This window comes from Pituophis catenifer, unplaced genomic scaffold (assembly GCF_029215685.1).
Source record: "Pituophis catenifer annectens isolate HBS135680 unplaced genomic scaffold, rPitCat1.0.hap2 SCAF_7, whole genome shotgun sequence".
NCBI lineage: Eukaryota > Metazoa > Chordata > Lepidosauria > Squamata > Colubridae > Pituophis > Pituophis catenifer.
The window spans coordinates 47,438,648-47,451,821 of record NW_027256887.1 but is presented as its reverse complement, the minus strand read 5'-3'; the positions used below and the strand labels follow the sequence as shown (position 1 = coordinate 47,451,821).

The window sequence follows — 13,174 nt, the reverse complement described above, 5'->3', positions numbered from 1 at the left end:
AGTAATTTATTGTATCAGAAATAAATCAGCCCTAACAACTGATAATAATTACTGTTACATTTAGGTAAGAGTTTTGTGACGAACATCCTCAACTTCACAATTTATGGTAGACCCCAACAAAACTACATAATTCATTACAGTATTTAATGTACATTTTTAATGCACATAATACTACAGCAAATCTATACAAAATTCCATTGCAGTAAATATAATACAATGATCTCAAGATCTGTTAGCTTCATAAAATTTAACTTCAAATGAAATTGTTCAAATTATGAAATAAATATTGAATCTTCAGCACAGCATGACTTTATTCTGTTTGAATTTTTAACAATTCATGCTTCATTGTGAAACTAAAATATAATTGTGTGAATATGTCTTTCTGAGTTATTCCTGTAGTAAGAACAGTTAAAATTCCCTTCTTCTTCCTCATTGTCAGGATTGGCAGTTTATTCTGTCCTTTTTAAAACTTCTGTTAATAAAACAGATGCAAAGAAGGTACCATTAGATTCACTGTTAGCTCTATTCATAACATGCTACTGTTCAAGTGACGTGGATTCAAAAGAAACAAACTTCCAGGCACCACTCAGATCTGATATGCTCACGGATTGGAAGTGGGAGTTAAACCAGCTGATAGCCAGGTCCAGAGGTTTGGTCATATTCTATTGTATATTGCCGTGTCCAGTCCACAATAACAGGACGAAATAAACCGCAGCATCTGAATTCAAAGAAGTCTATAATATTTCTTATACATCCATGGCTAAAAAGAGAGAGAAAAAAAAAAGGTTTAATACTTAATATTGCAACTAACAAATACAAGGTTACCCCTAATAATAACATGGATGATTTCCACAGTAATTACTGTGCTGATTGGTACTGACAATATTTACTATAACTGAACTGCTACAGTTATAAACTATTAATTGAATACCAGATTCAAATAACTTATTTGGAGTCTTATATACATCTGCCTTTTCTCAGCCGTGTAATGGGGACATGCTACTAATCCATTATTCTGGATTTCAAAAAGGACTGATACTATATCCAAGGAGTAATACATGCCATTTAGCATTAGTGATGAAATCCAAGTTACAAAAACAACAGCAGTTCTGAGAAAGAAGCCCAGAAGAGCTGTTAGTAGTAAAAATCGAGTGCTATATGAAGACTGGGAGAATGAAAAGAAAATTAAGGAAAAATATCAAATGTAATGTAAACTTTTCTGGAATTTTATTGGAAAAGAACACTTGAAAAAGTTGAGTAGATTCATAGGTGAGGATTAATATATTTTACAAGTAATATTTTTGAGATCATCCATCAGACTATTCATTTTTTATGGAATCAGGTTACTGTTATTTTGACCTTATTGTAAAATTTGAATTTCAAAGCGTTCAGGAGAGATAAATGAGATAACAGAAGGTACAGTGAACTGAAACTAGACAAAGTTTGAGGAATTCAAGGGAATATTAAAAAATAGGACTGTCATGGGTCATAAAGAAGTAATTTAAAACTGTTGTGTGACATATAAAGGCAGTTTAGTGTTATATGCTGGACCAGTGCACATGAGGTGCTTTCTTTCATTCACAAATGAAGCACTCCTTTGTATGTACGCTAAACTACAAGGCAGCTAGACTGCTTCAACAATGGGCATATCCAGAAGACACTCCTGCTGTAATAGTGAATGAAGCTTCTCAGTGAATTATTCCTACTGTTCTATTACAACTCTGGTTGATCCAAAATTTGTTATTATTAAGATTATAATTTGAGCAGATTTATTTTTAAAAAGTTGAAATTCAATCACAAGGTGCTTGTCAATTTGAATGGAAGAGTAGCTACCCTGTTTCCCCCAAAATAAGACATCCCCTGATAATAAGCCCAATCGGGCTTTTGTGCACATGGCAATAAGGCCACACGCTTATTTCAGGGTTCAAAAAAATATAAGACAGGGTCTTATTTTCGGGGCAACACGGTAGTAAAAATGGATACTTAATCCATGAGCTATTTTTTGACTACTCAGCTATTTTTTTCTTCCATGATAAAATTCCATACCACCATCACATAAACCTACTGTACTGATTTATTATATTTGACTGAAAAGTTAAAAAGATAATTAAAAAATCTACACCAGTTAACTGTCAGTCATATCTAACCTGTTTCATCTTGAGTATCATATAAACATTTAAATAAACATGCATTTAAACACATTTTACTTATACTTACTTAAATGGACTTTCAATAGATGTTGTTGTTACTTTAAAGTGCTTATATCGTCTGGCATTCATTCTTTCATTTGTAGTAATACCTAAACAAGAAATCTAGAAAAAAATAAAAATAGCCAATTAATATTTAGAAGCACTGAAATTATAGAAGTATCAAGCAACAAAAACCAGAATCAATATTCATTTAAAGATAGTTACATATGACAATGAAAATGTGCTATCTTTTCCAATTGTATGTTAAAAGAATATGTTTTCACACATAAAATATATTTTCACTATATTATAGGTATCCTAATAGCGATTCTGAACCAAGTTAAACACCAAGCCAAAATCTGAGTCAATACTTCCCTTTGTAAAAGAGGTAACTAATAGGACCATACAATACTTTGCATTTGATTGGGCAAAGGAGTTTCAAAACCTAGTGTGAACCCAATCCACTGTACCAGTGACTCATGAAACAACCATGTCTCCTTTCAGGAACAAGCAGTCAGGCACACTCACACATTTCCCAAAACATTGAACTCTTGATGGAAGTCAAAACATTGCACAGTCCTAATAACTGTGGGATTGTGATAACATTTATTTAGCATTAAATTATTCCCTTTTCATTAAAAAAAGTTCTCTTCATCTAGCTGTATTTTGCTTTTTACTAAATGTAAGTGGCAGTTAATAAGAAGGCATGTACATTTTCTGAATAAATTAAAATAGTACTTAAAACTAAACTGTACGAACAAAAACCCCAGGATTTTTTTTTAAAAAATGTTCAGCTGAACTTTCAAGGATCAGCAATATTAACAAACAAACACACACAAACAAAAACAAACCCAAAACCCTGGAATCAACTACTAAAATATTACTCAAGCAGGGTTTGACCAAATTAATGACTCTTAGTAAAAGGAATACTTCCAAGAGCAGATTCCAGACCTGCGTTTTAGGATCCTTGTTTCAGTTCATTCTCAGAAATTTTGGGAGCCAAATTTTATTGGTAGTATTATATTATCCTTCACAAATAGAACAGCTGCATCCAGTATGTACTTCTTTAAGTCTTCTTTAGCCTCTTACTTGTCTCTCCCACTTAGGATAGTTTATAATAAAAGATCCATGAGAACAGATTTAAAATCATAATTTGCCCCCATCATTTGATCTACCAAACTGACCACATCTTGTCTGCCTATCATTTCCTCATGCATTAACTTATTTTCTGTGGTAAGATACAGAGCATATATTCCACAGAAGATTCCTCTATATATCTAGTAAGTTGGTTTTTCCTACCTGATACATTTGACACATTAGTAGTACAGCAACCCACATGAAGTGAAACACACTGTTCAAAAACATCCAGAACATCCAAGGAGAACAAGTGGCAATTTGTGTAATGTACGTCCAAAAACCATCTGTTGTATAACTTGTGTGACAGTGGATTCCCCAGTCTGAAATAAATATATATGTATATATATCAGAATTTTACAAAATAGCTCCATACTATTTTCCTTACAGCATTTAAATGGACTTTTTTTTTTGCTCCAAGAGTAAACTGTATGGAATTGTTTCAAAATAAAAGTATTTAGTGATTAAAAAATCAGATAAAACAGATTAATCAATATGAATAAAAACTTACAAAATTTGATGCAGAACACAGATACATTGAAAAAGCTAGGCAATTAGAAAATATGTGAACCAAACTAAACTTACAAGAGATACAGCCATAAATCATCCAGCAAATCATGAAGAGTAAAAAGAATAAATATCCCATAAAATAACGGTGATTGCCTGCTCCTGAGGAAAAAACAAAGTATTGCAATAAAACATTGTTTTGCACTACATTAACAGTACAACAAAGATAATGTGCAGGCCTAATTTTTCTGCTATAATATTTAAAATAATTGTGTTTCAGCTGGAAAGTGCACCTCATCAGGTGCACTTTGCAAATAAATCACAAGTCTCTCAAGGAACCAATGAAGATGGATGTACTAAAATTAATAAAAATACTAATGAGCATAAACATGAAATATAAAACCAGATGTTTTGTTCAATGGGTTTTAATTATCTCCTGAGATGATAACGTAACACAAAAACGAGTACTGGAAATTATTTGAATGCAAACTTTAAAATTGTGGGTTGTATTCTACATTTTGACCTATCAATGAGAATAATCCATCACAAGAACTTCACTCAAGATGTTTCAGCTCCTGATAAAGACTACAAACCCTGCATATTTTTCAAGTCTTGTATAGCCTCAGGATTTTCTCCTGGAAAACTGAACAGATGGATCCTTCCTAACTGTGAGAGACAGATGCTGATTCCTAAGTTTATGTTTTAAGTTACCAGTATTTTATAAAACATACTGTTTACAGATTATATTTTTCTTGCCCCAAATCTAACTCTACTCTACTTATTTATCGGGTAATTAGTGGATTTTGTTGTTTTTCTCAAATGTTTCTCTTTAAGTTTCCACCAAATTCATATTTCAATTTCATATCAGACGAAAAATGGAGGTTAATTATTTCTAAATTTACAAAATTGACTCTTTTAAGATTCAACAATCAGCTTCTACCTACAATAATAAGAGAATATGGTATGGCTTTATTTATTAATTAATTTATTAATTTGAGCCATTTATTAATGGCTCAAATTTACCCCTCTAAAATTTTGCAACATTAATCCAGCACATCATCATAACTGCTATCTAGAAAAGGAGAAATCCAGGGTAGAGTTAGGTATTACTTTTATAGTATCCCTGAACTTAGAACAGCAAGAATTGTGGCCCCTAACTATTCCTGAAGTACAGGTAGTCCTTGATTTACAACCACAATTAAGCGCAATATTTCTGTTGCTAAGCAAGACTGTTAAGTAAAAATTGTTTCGTTTTATGACCATTCTGACATAGTTGTTAAGTGAATCACTGCTGCTGTTAAGTTAGTAACATGATTGTAAAGTGAATCTGGCTTTCCCATAGGCTCTACTTGTCAGAAGATTGCAAAAGCGATCATGTGACCTCAGGTCACTGCAATTGTCAAAAATATGAACCTGTTGTCAAACATCTGAATTTTGATCATATGACCACGGGGAATTTGCAACAGTCATTAGTGTGAAAAATTGTCATACATCCCTTTTTTCAGTGCATTGTAACTTTGAATGGTCGCTGAACAAATGGCTGTAAATTGAGGATTATCCATAGTCTTGTCCAACTGTCATAGTCAATGACTATTTTTTTAAAGAAATGAGTGTATTATGGACAAAAATGCTTGCCAAACTTTATTGGGTAATCGGAAGATGATACAATTGTTTTCCAAGACTCTCATAAACAGAAATAATTTTTAAAATGGAATGATTTACATGCATATATGATTTTCTACAACAGCTAAAAATTATATTTTTGGAATAATATATAAAATGTCTGTGGTACATCATTCCCATAACTGTTTTCTTATATATTTTTCTATATTATTCCAATAATGGAAATAGCTGCAAAACAGTATGCACATCCATTTTCTTGCTTGTTCACATTAAGTCTGACAAAGTCTGCATGGTAGATATATGCAAAATGTTCCATTTCAGGGATAAAATATTCTGGAGAACATAGATCAGGCTATTGTAGGAAGGTGCAGCAGTCTTCTTGAGGTGAATACTTTTAGGATGGACTTGCTGTTTATCCGTGAACATCCACTGCAAGCCCAATAATTATACTATGGATGGGTTGTATTACCTCCTCCCCTCAAAAAAAAAAAAAAAACAAGTATGAGACTTGGTTGTCCTCCTAGACTCCTGCTGAAACAAAAGATGGGGACCTTTGTCCAGTTTTGGTTGATGACCACTTATAATCTTATTTTGACCAAAATGCCTTGCTGATAGTTACTTATGCCCTAATTGCCAATCCAATGGACTGCTTAAAATGTTATATGTGAGGCTTCCTTTGAAGATACCGTGTTTCCCCAAAAATAAGACCCTGCCTTATATTTTTTTGAACCCCAAAATAAGGGCTTGGCCTTATTATTGGGGGGATCTTATTATTTTGGGGTGCAGGAGACAGCGAGCGTGGCCCCGTCATGGCTTCTGCTGTTTCGCTGCTGTGGCAGCGCAACATAGCTACTCATCAGCTGTTCGCTGGGCACTTGCCCGCTTCCCATCCATCCATCCATCCCCCTTGCCTGCAAACTCACACCCCGCTCCCACCTCTCTGCTGGGCAGCCCCCGGCAGCCCCAGACGCCCAAAGCCTGCGCCCACCCGGCTCCCTTTTCTACAGCACCCGGCTCTTTATTGAGGGCGGTGGCACGTGAGGCGGGGGAGAAGCAAGACGCATCTTGCAGTCTCTTCTTCCCCCTCTCGCCAGGGGCCGGGGAGACCCGAGACACGCGTCTTACCTGCCTTGCAGCTCTGTCGTGTGTCTCGCTGTTGTCTGCAGGCAAACAATAGGGTAAAACCAAACTTCTCGCAAGTTCGAGAAGTTTGATTGAACTTGCAAGATGTTTTTTTACTCTATGTGTTTGCCTGCAGACAACGGCGAGACATGCGATGGAGCTGCAAGGCAGGTAAGACGGCTCCACGCACCCCAGTGGTAACAGCAGCCTGGCTTCTGCCCTTTCCCGCCGTCTCTTTGTCGAGGGGGATGGCAGGTAGGGCGGGGGAGAAGCAAAAGGCATGTAGTGAGACAGGGCTTGCTCTTCTTGCCATCTCTTCTCCCCTTCTCGCCGGGCATGGTAGGGCTTCCTGTCCCTGCCCAAATTGGATGCAATTTGGGAATGGCAGGTGGAGAGGGGTGGGGCCGAGGAGACACACGCCTTACTTGCCTTGTAGCTCTGTCGCGTGCCTTGCCGTTGTCTGCAGTCAAACACGTTGTAGGGTAAAACCAAACTTCTCGCAAGTTTGAGAAGTTTGATTGAACTCGTGAGGTTTCTTTTATCCTACAACGTGTTTGCCTACAGATAACGGCAAGGCATGCGATGGACCTACAAGGCAGGTAAGGCACATTTTACGTCTCCCCAGCCCCACACTTCCCCACTTGCAATCCCCAAATTGCATCCAATTGGGACAGGGACAGGAAGCCCTGCCATGCCCGGCGAGAGGGGGAGAAGAGACGGCAAGAAGAGCGAGCTCTGTCTCGCTCCATGCCTCGTTTCTCCCCCATCCCCCTCAATAAAGAGCCGGGCACTGTGGAAAAGGGAGCCAGGCGGGCACAGGCTTTGGGCATCTGGGGCTGCTGGGAGTTGCCCAACGGAGAGGCGGGAGCAGGGCGGGAGTTTGCAAGGGATCACTTTCCCTTTGCCTTCTCTCCCAAAAGCGCTCCTCGGAGCAAGCCACTTCTGCAGCAGGAGACTCACACCGGCTTTCCGAAGGGTACCATAGCAGCAGCTATCCACAATTTGTTAACCCTTATTTCGTCCTGACCCATGTGGCCCAGTACGGTCGGGACAAAATAAGGGTAAAAAAACTGGATAGCTGCTGCTACAGTATGCTTTGGAAGGCTGCCGCAAGGCACATGGGGCGCATCGCTTGGCCTCCTGCTGAAGTGGCCGCAATCCATGGCAAAAACGGCCATGCTTGCTGGAGGGATTATTTTCGGGGGAGGGCGTATATTTACGCCCATCCCAAAAATCAGGCTTGGCCTTATTTTCGGGACATATCGTATTTTCAGGGAAACACGGTAACCTGGAAGCTGCAATTGGTAAAAAATACAGCAGGAAAATTGCTGATCACACTTTCATCAGTTAGCATAAAGAAATGATGGATTGGTTGCCAATAGGCTTCAGAGCCTAATTGAAAGTGCTAATCATTATCTTTCAAGTCATCAACATCTTGCCTGTCCAGGTCAGACACCAAGGAGGGGTCTGCTTAAAGTCCCTCCTAGTAATAGATTTCCTGAGATGCAGATCAGGTAATAGATACTGTATTTTTGGTGATGGCTCCCAGTTAATGGAATTTTTTTAACTACCAAAAGTACAGGTGGTCATGAAGACTTTCTTTAGAGAAAGCTAAACTGGTAGATGACACTGAGCTTTTAGCTTGTTGGTCTTTTTGAATATAATTATTTTAATTTTGTTTTCATTATATTATGAATTGTTATATGCCATCCAGAACGAGTATAGATTGGGACAACTTAAAAATATTGTTAAATAAACAAACATATATTCAGGAAACAAAGCAGTCTTGAAAATTATTGGATCATACCTGGAACAGCCAGATTAGCATGACCTGGAGTTGAAATGGAACATTCTGGACTTCTATATATACCAAATGCACAGGCACAAGATTGGCTATGCTCACTTATTTGTCTAGAATAAAAATGCATTGCTAGGTACATAAAAACTGAAGTACAATGTTTGTTTAAAATAAAAAGCATATTTGATAAAATAAACACATTGGTCATTATCTCTAAACAATACTTACCTACACAGTTACCCACCCATGGACAGTGATGATCAAACTTGGCTATACATCGATTGCATACACCACAATGTTTGGACCTCACTGGCTTCCGTATCTGTTTGACAGATTTTAATATGCATAGTATATAACAAAAGCTTTACAAATATATATGAAGTTTTAAATATGCAGGGTTACCAAGAATTGTAGACTTGATCTTTAGATTTTAAGCCTATTTCACTATGTAGCTATGTGTAAGACAGAGAGATAAAGAGAATGAGAATATTAATTTAAATCAGAGCTTTCTTTTTATATAAATTCAGTGGTTTAAAAGAATAAAGATAATTTGAAACTGATAAGTTTCAAATGGATAAGAAATAAACAAACATAAACTGGACTTCTATCCCTCTTTACTAGTTCTTTCATGGTAAACAACAGAAGCCTTGATATTGTGACAGGCTTGCGGTAAAAAGCTAGGACTTTAGTAATTAATTTTTTTTACTAATTAATAATGAAATCTTAAGGAAATTTATTGTTACCTAAAGATCAACTAATTACCCATGAATAATAAATGTTAAGTTACAAGGGAAAAAAATTCAACAAGAAATAGTTTCAATATTATGCATGAATATATTTCATCAAAATAAATGTTACATCATACATACAAATTCAATTCAATTCAATTCAATTCAATACGAATGAAGTAAAATATTAGTGTAGGAAGTACAAAATTAAGCTTTAATTTCTTAAACTAAAAATTATATAAAGTGTCTCAAAACTATCAAGATTAACATTCTGCCACCTGCAGTGCCATACTCATTTTTAGTTCACAAACAGAAGTATATTTTGCAGAAATTGTAGGCATTTCTGCAATAGTTCTACATACTCAATCACTCAAAAAGCAGCCAAATCTGATACATCATGATTGTGCTTTTTTTGCTTTAGTTCATGGTTCAGATTAATCTTAAACTCATATACTGCATAACTGAATTCCACACAAAAAGCATAGTGCATATGATTTACTGAACTATAATAAAGCTGTAAACGTCATCTGTAATTGTTGATAGAAATATATTTGTATTTCATGGTTGATAGTTGACATTTAGACTATGCATACTGAATATTTAGGAGAGAAAATAAACTGCAGAAAGGGAACATCTACATGTCAACGAACTCCTGTAATAGTCTGAAAGTTCCCTTGATCTAAAGGAAAAATGAAAGAAGCAGGCTTAAGACAGAAAATGTAGGATGCAGTCTAACCATTATCTGGGACCCAGTATGAAATACATGATACATAATCATAAAAGTACTGTAGTTAGATTGACAATATGGAAGTAGAATGAGGCCAATAATTTAACAGGTGAACTAAAAATGATAAATTAGCCACAAAAATAACATAGGAAAGTCTATAACAGTAACTGAATTGAATTTTTATTACAACTTATATGCTATTCCATTTCAAGGGACACCGAGTGGTTTGCAGCAATACCATAAGATTAAAAACAAAAATACAATTATAACCATTGAGTCCAACGTGCCACCATTCAGAGCAGTCCCCAAATCCATTTCATAGGAACCATGATTTGTTTTTGCTTTGGCTGTCCAACAAAAAGATGATTCAGATATTTGAGGACGAACTATTTCAAATGATATGAGCTATCAATAAGAAGACTTGAATCGGGAATCCCTAAAATGGCATCTCTCAGTGGTAGAATCCTCAACAAGTCTTCTCTCCTAAATCTTATTGGGCAGTTCAATTCAACTTGGAGAAGGCAGTTTCAGAGATGCCAAGGTTCTGTGCCAGGTAGTGGCAAAGGGCACTTGAAATGTACTCAGAAGCTAGCTGGTAGTCAGTGTAGCTCTAATTGTAGTATTACTGCATGGGCAAACTTTGGTGCACCTATAACTATCCACCTGCTCCATGTTACATCATATTGTGGGCAGCCCCATGCACAACACATTGCACATGCAATAAATTGGTGGCAAGGGCATGAGTGACTGTGAGAAATCCTCCAGATCCAGGAAAAGCCACAAACTGAGCATGAAATGAAATGGTACAAAGATCTTCAAGGCCACAGCCCCCATCTGTTGTTAAAGTGGGAATCACGACTGAGTGCTATCAAACATCCAACAATAATAGCCATGTGTTTGCTCATGGGACAGTTTCCGTGAAAGAGCTGCTTTGTGAGCAGAGTCCTTCTGGACTCTGCAAAACAGGAAATTGAAGCTTTGGCCCAAGGGACCAACCGTGAATGGGATGCTCTTGCAACAGTGTCTCAGTCCCAGATTATTGCTTGAATGCATTACTGCAAGGCATTCAATGAGGCTAGTTCTGAACTGGTGCTGAGAAAGCAGATTATCAACTGGGGAAACTTGCTATGTGAGAATTACATGTATTCTTAGGCTATTGCACTGGCTACACAAGCCTCCAAAATTTTATTCAAAGTGCTAGTTAGTATCTATAAAACCCTATATGGAATGGCACCAAAATTTCTGAGATCACTTTACCAAGCATGATTCTGCCCATTCTAGCTGGCAATCTAGGAAAGATAAAAAAATCAACCCCTTTAAAATGTTGCTTGTATTATTTTTTCCTCCTAGTCCTAGTTCTAGTGACTAGGTAAGGTATTCAAAGCTAAATAAATAAATCTAACCCTAATCCTGTAATTTCATATGGATTTCTCTATAGAGTTTTTTTTGTCTTGAAAAGTCTTGAACTTCTGGTAGAGCCATCTGTCAGAATTTATCTATCTAATTTAATATGGTTCATTACAAAATGTTACATATATTTTAATTCAAATTTCTAACAAGAGTCACCTGAACTATTTTTCAGATGTTGCAGCTTCATCAGTGTGAAGACTCCAGTGTGGAACCTTGATATCCTACTTTAAGTTTCATATCAACAAGAATACTGATACTGCTCTTTATGGTATTCAAATGTCTGAATGAACAAAAAAATGACTTATATTCTATGTGTATATATCCTCTTGCAATCCTAAAGTATACATTTTTTAAAACATTCAATATTAAAATGTTTTGTTTAAATTCAAGTAGGTTGGGAAAAAGTATATTACCAAGCAGGTACTGCAGAATATACTGAGATCCAAGCTTCCTGTCTCTGCAAGTTCCACTATTGTCTGTAGAAAAATAAAACAAAAAACATATTAAATCTTTTAAGAACTGATTTTATACATACTATGTACATTTTTATAAACAGACATATTAGCATATAGACCATCTGAGTATCAGGTAAGTAAATCAAATTGTGCAATTTCAATGCTTCTGCTGCTTGGTTGCCAAGCAATTACCATATTTTTCAGAGTATAAGACACACCTTTTTCCCCCTAAAAGGGGGTGAAAATTTAGGTGCGTCTTATACCCTGAATGTAGCCCTGCCCACCCACTGGCCCCCACTCTTTGGCCACTGCCTCGCAGCAGTTACCTCCTTGCAAGCAAACAGCAAGAAAAAACAGCTTTCAGCTTCAGCACAACCTAATTAGCAAAAGTTGATTGGATAGGCCTCCCGACTCTGAGCTGATTTGCTCTCAGCTGTTTTGCACAGGGCTCTGCTGCTTGCTGCAAAGAGGTAAATTGCTGGAGCAGATTTTTTTTTCCTTGTGCTAATCAAGCTATGCTGAAAACGTAAATGAAAGTAAAGTAGGCTGTTTGCTGTAACGAGGCAAAATTGCTCAGAGGCAGAGGGAGATTTCTTTTTCTTCTTTTCCTCACCAAAAAAGGTAGGTGCGTCTTATACTTCGGTGGGTCTTATACTCCGAAAAATACAGTAAACATTAATTCTAATCAGCTGTGTTTGTTGCTAGATTGGGCCCAATTAAAGGATTGTTATTATTCAGTTCTATATGTTTTGTATCAGTCACTAGAAAGACTGTCTGCACTTCTTGAGTCTCTTAAACATTTATTTAGACACAAAAAGATAAAGGTTAAGGAACTCAGTCCATAATCTCCAAAACAAGGGATGGGAGAAAACTGAGAAGTCATCAACCTTGTGATATAAGGCTGAAATTATACTATATTCAATCAAGAAAGAACCTTCAATCAAGAAAGGAACTATTCAATCAAGAACCTACATTTCACTATTTATTAATAAATACAAATCTTGTTACCTTTTTCTTTTGTTCTTCTGTGGCTTTAATTATTCCTGGGTCTGATTTCCAGGACTTCCCAAAATTATAGAAAAGTGCAACACTATTAGCAAGAAATGGAAGGTGAATAAAGAGAAAACTGAGATGTACAATCATTAAGGAATGTAAATATATGTTCAAATTAATGTAACTTTTATTTTTAAAACATCAGTGTGTCCTTGAAAGTAAATTTTTTAATTAAATTAATTTAATTTACTTCTACTGTAGATACCAAAGAATCTTCCTTAAGAGGTCTAGATCAGTGGTCCCCAACTTTTCTGGCTCCATGGATCACCAGCAGCAGCAGGGGAGATGGTTTCACGTGCACAACCTAGCTCCCATGCATGCACAATGAAGCTTCACACACTTGCTTGCCACTTGCACAGCCCAGTTCCCAACCAGCTGCGCACCAGTACAAGTCCATGACCCGAGCATCGGGGATTCTTGGTCTAGAT

The 13,174-nt window shown here is 36.6% G+C and overlaps 1 protein-coding gene across 1 annotated transcript in view; it reads right to left on the bottom strand.

Annotated features, from left to right (window-relative positions):
• Positions 1 to 308: 308 nt before the first annotated feature.
• ZDHHC17 (zinc finger DHHC-type palmitoyltransferase 17) overlaps positions 309 to 13,174 on the bottom strand; it is a 52,663-nt gene continuing 39,797 nt past the window's right edge. Inside the window, exons 11-17 of the mRNA XM_070947359.1 lie at positions 12,702 to 12,826; positions 11,652 to 11,714; positions 8,602 to 8,695; positions 3,909 to 3,992; positions 3,489 to 3,646; positions 2,218 to 2,312; positions 309 to 760 (exon numbers count right to left, since the gene is read on the bottom strand). Coding sequence (XP_070803460.1) covers positions 622 to 760; positions 2,218 to 2,312; positions 3,489 to 3,646; positions 3,909 to 3,992; positions 8,602 to 8,695; positions 11,652 to 11,714; positions 12,702 to 12,826 — 758 coding nt within the window. The 3' untranslated portion in view covers positions 309 to 621. The remainder of the gene's footprint in view (positions 761 to 2,217; positions 2,313 to 3,488; positions 3,647 to 3,908; positions 3,993 to 8,601; positions 8,696 to 11,651; positions 11,715 to 12,701; positions 12,827 to 13,174) is intronic.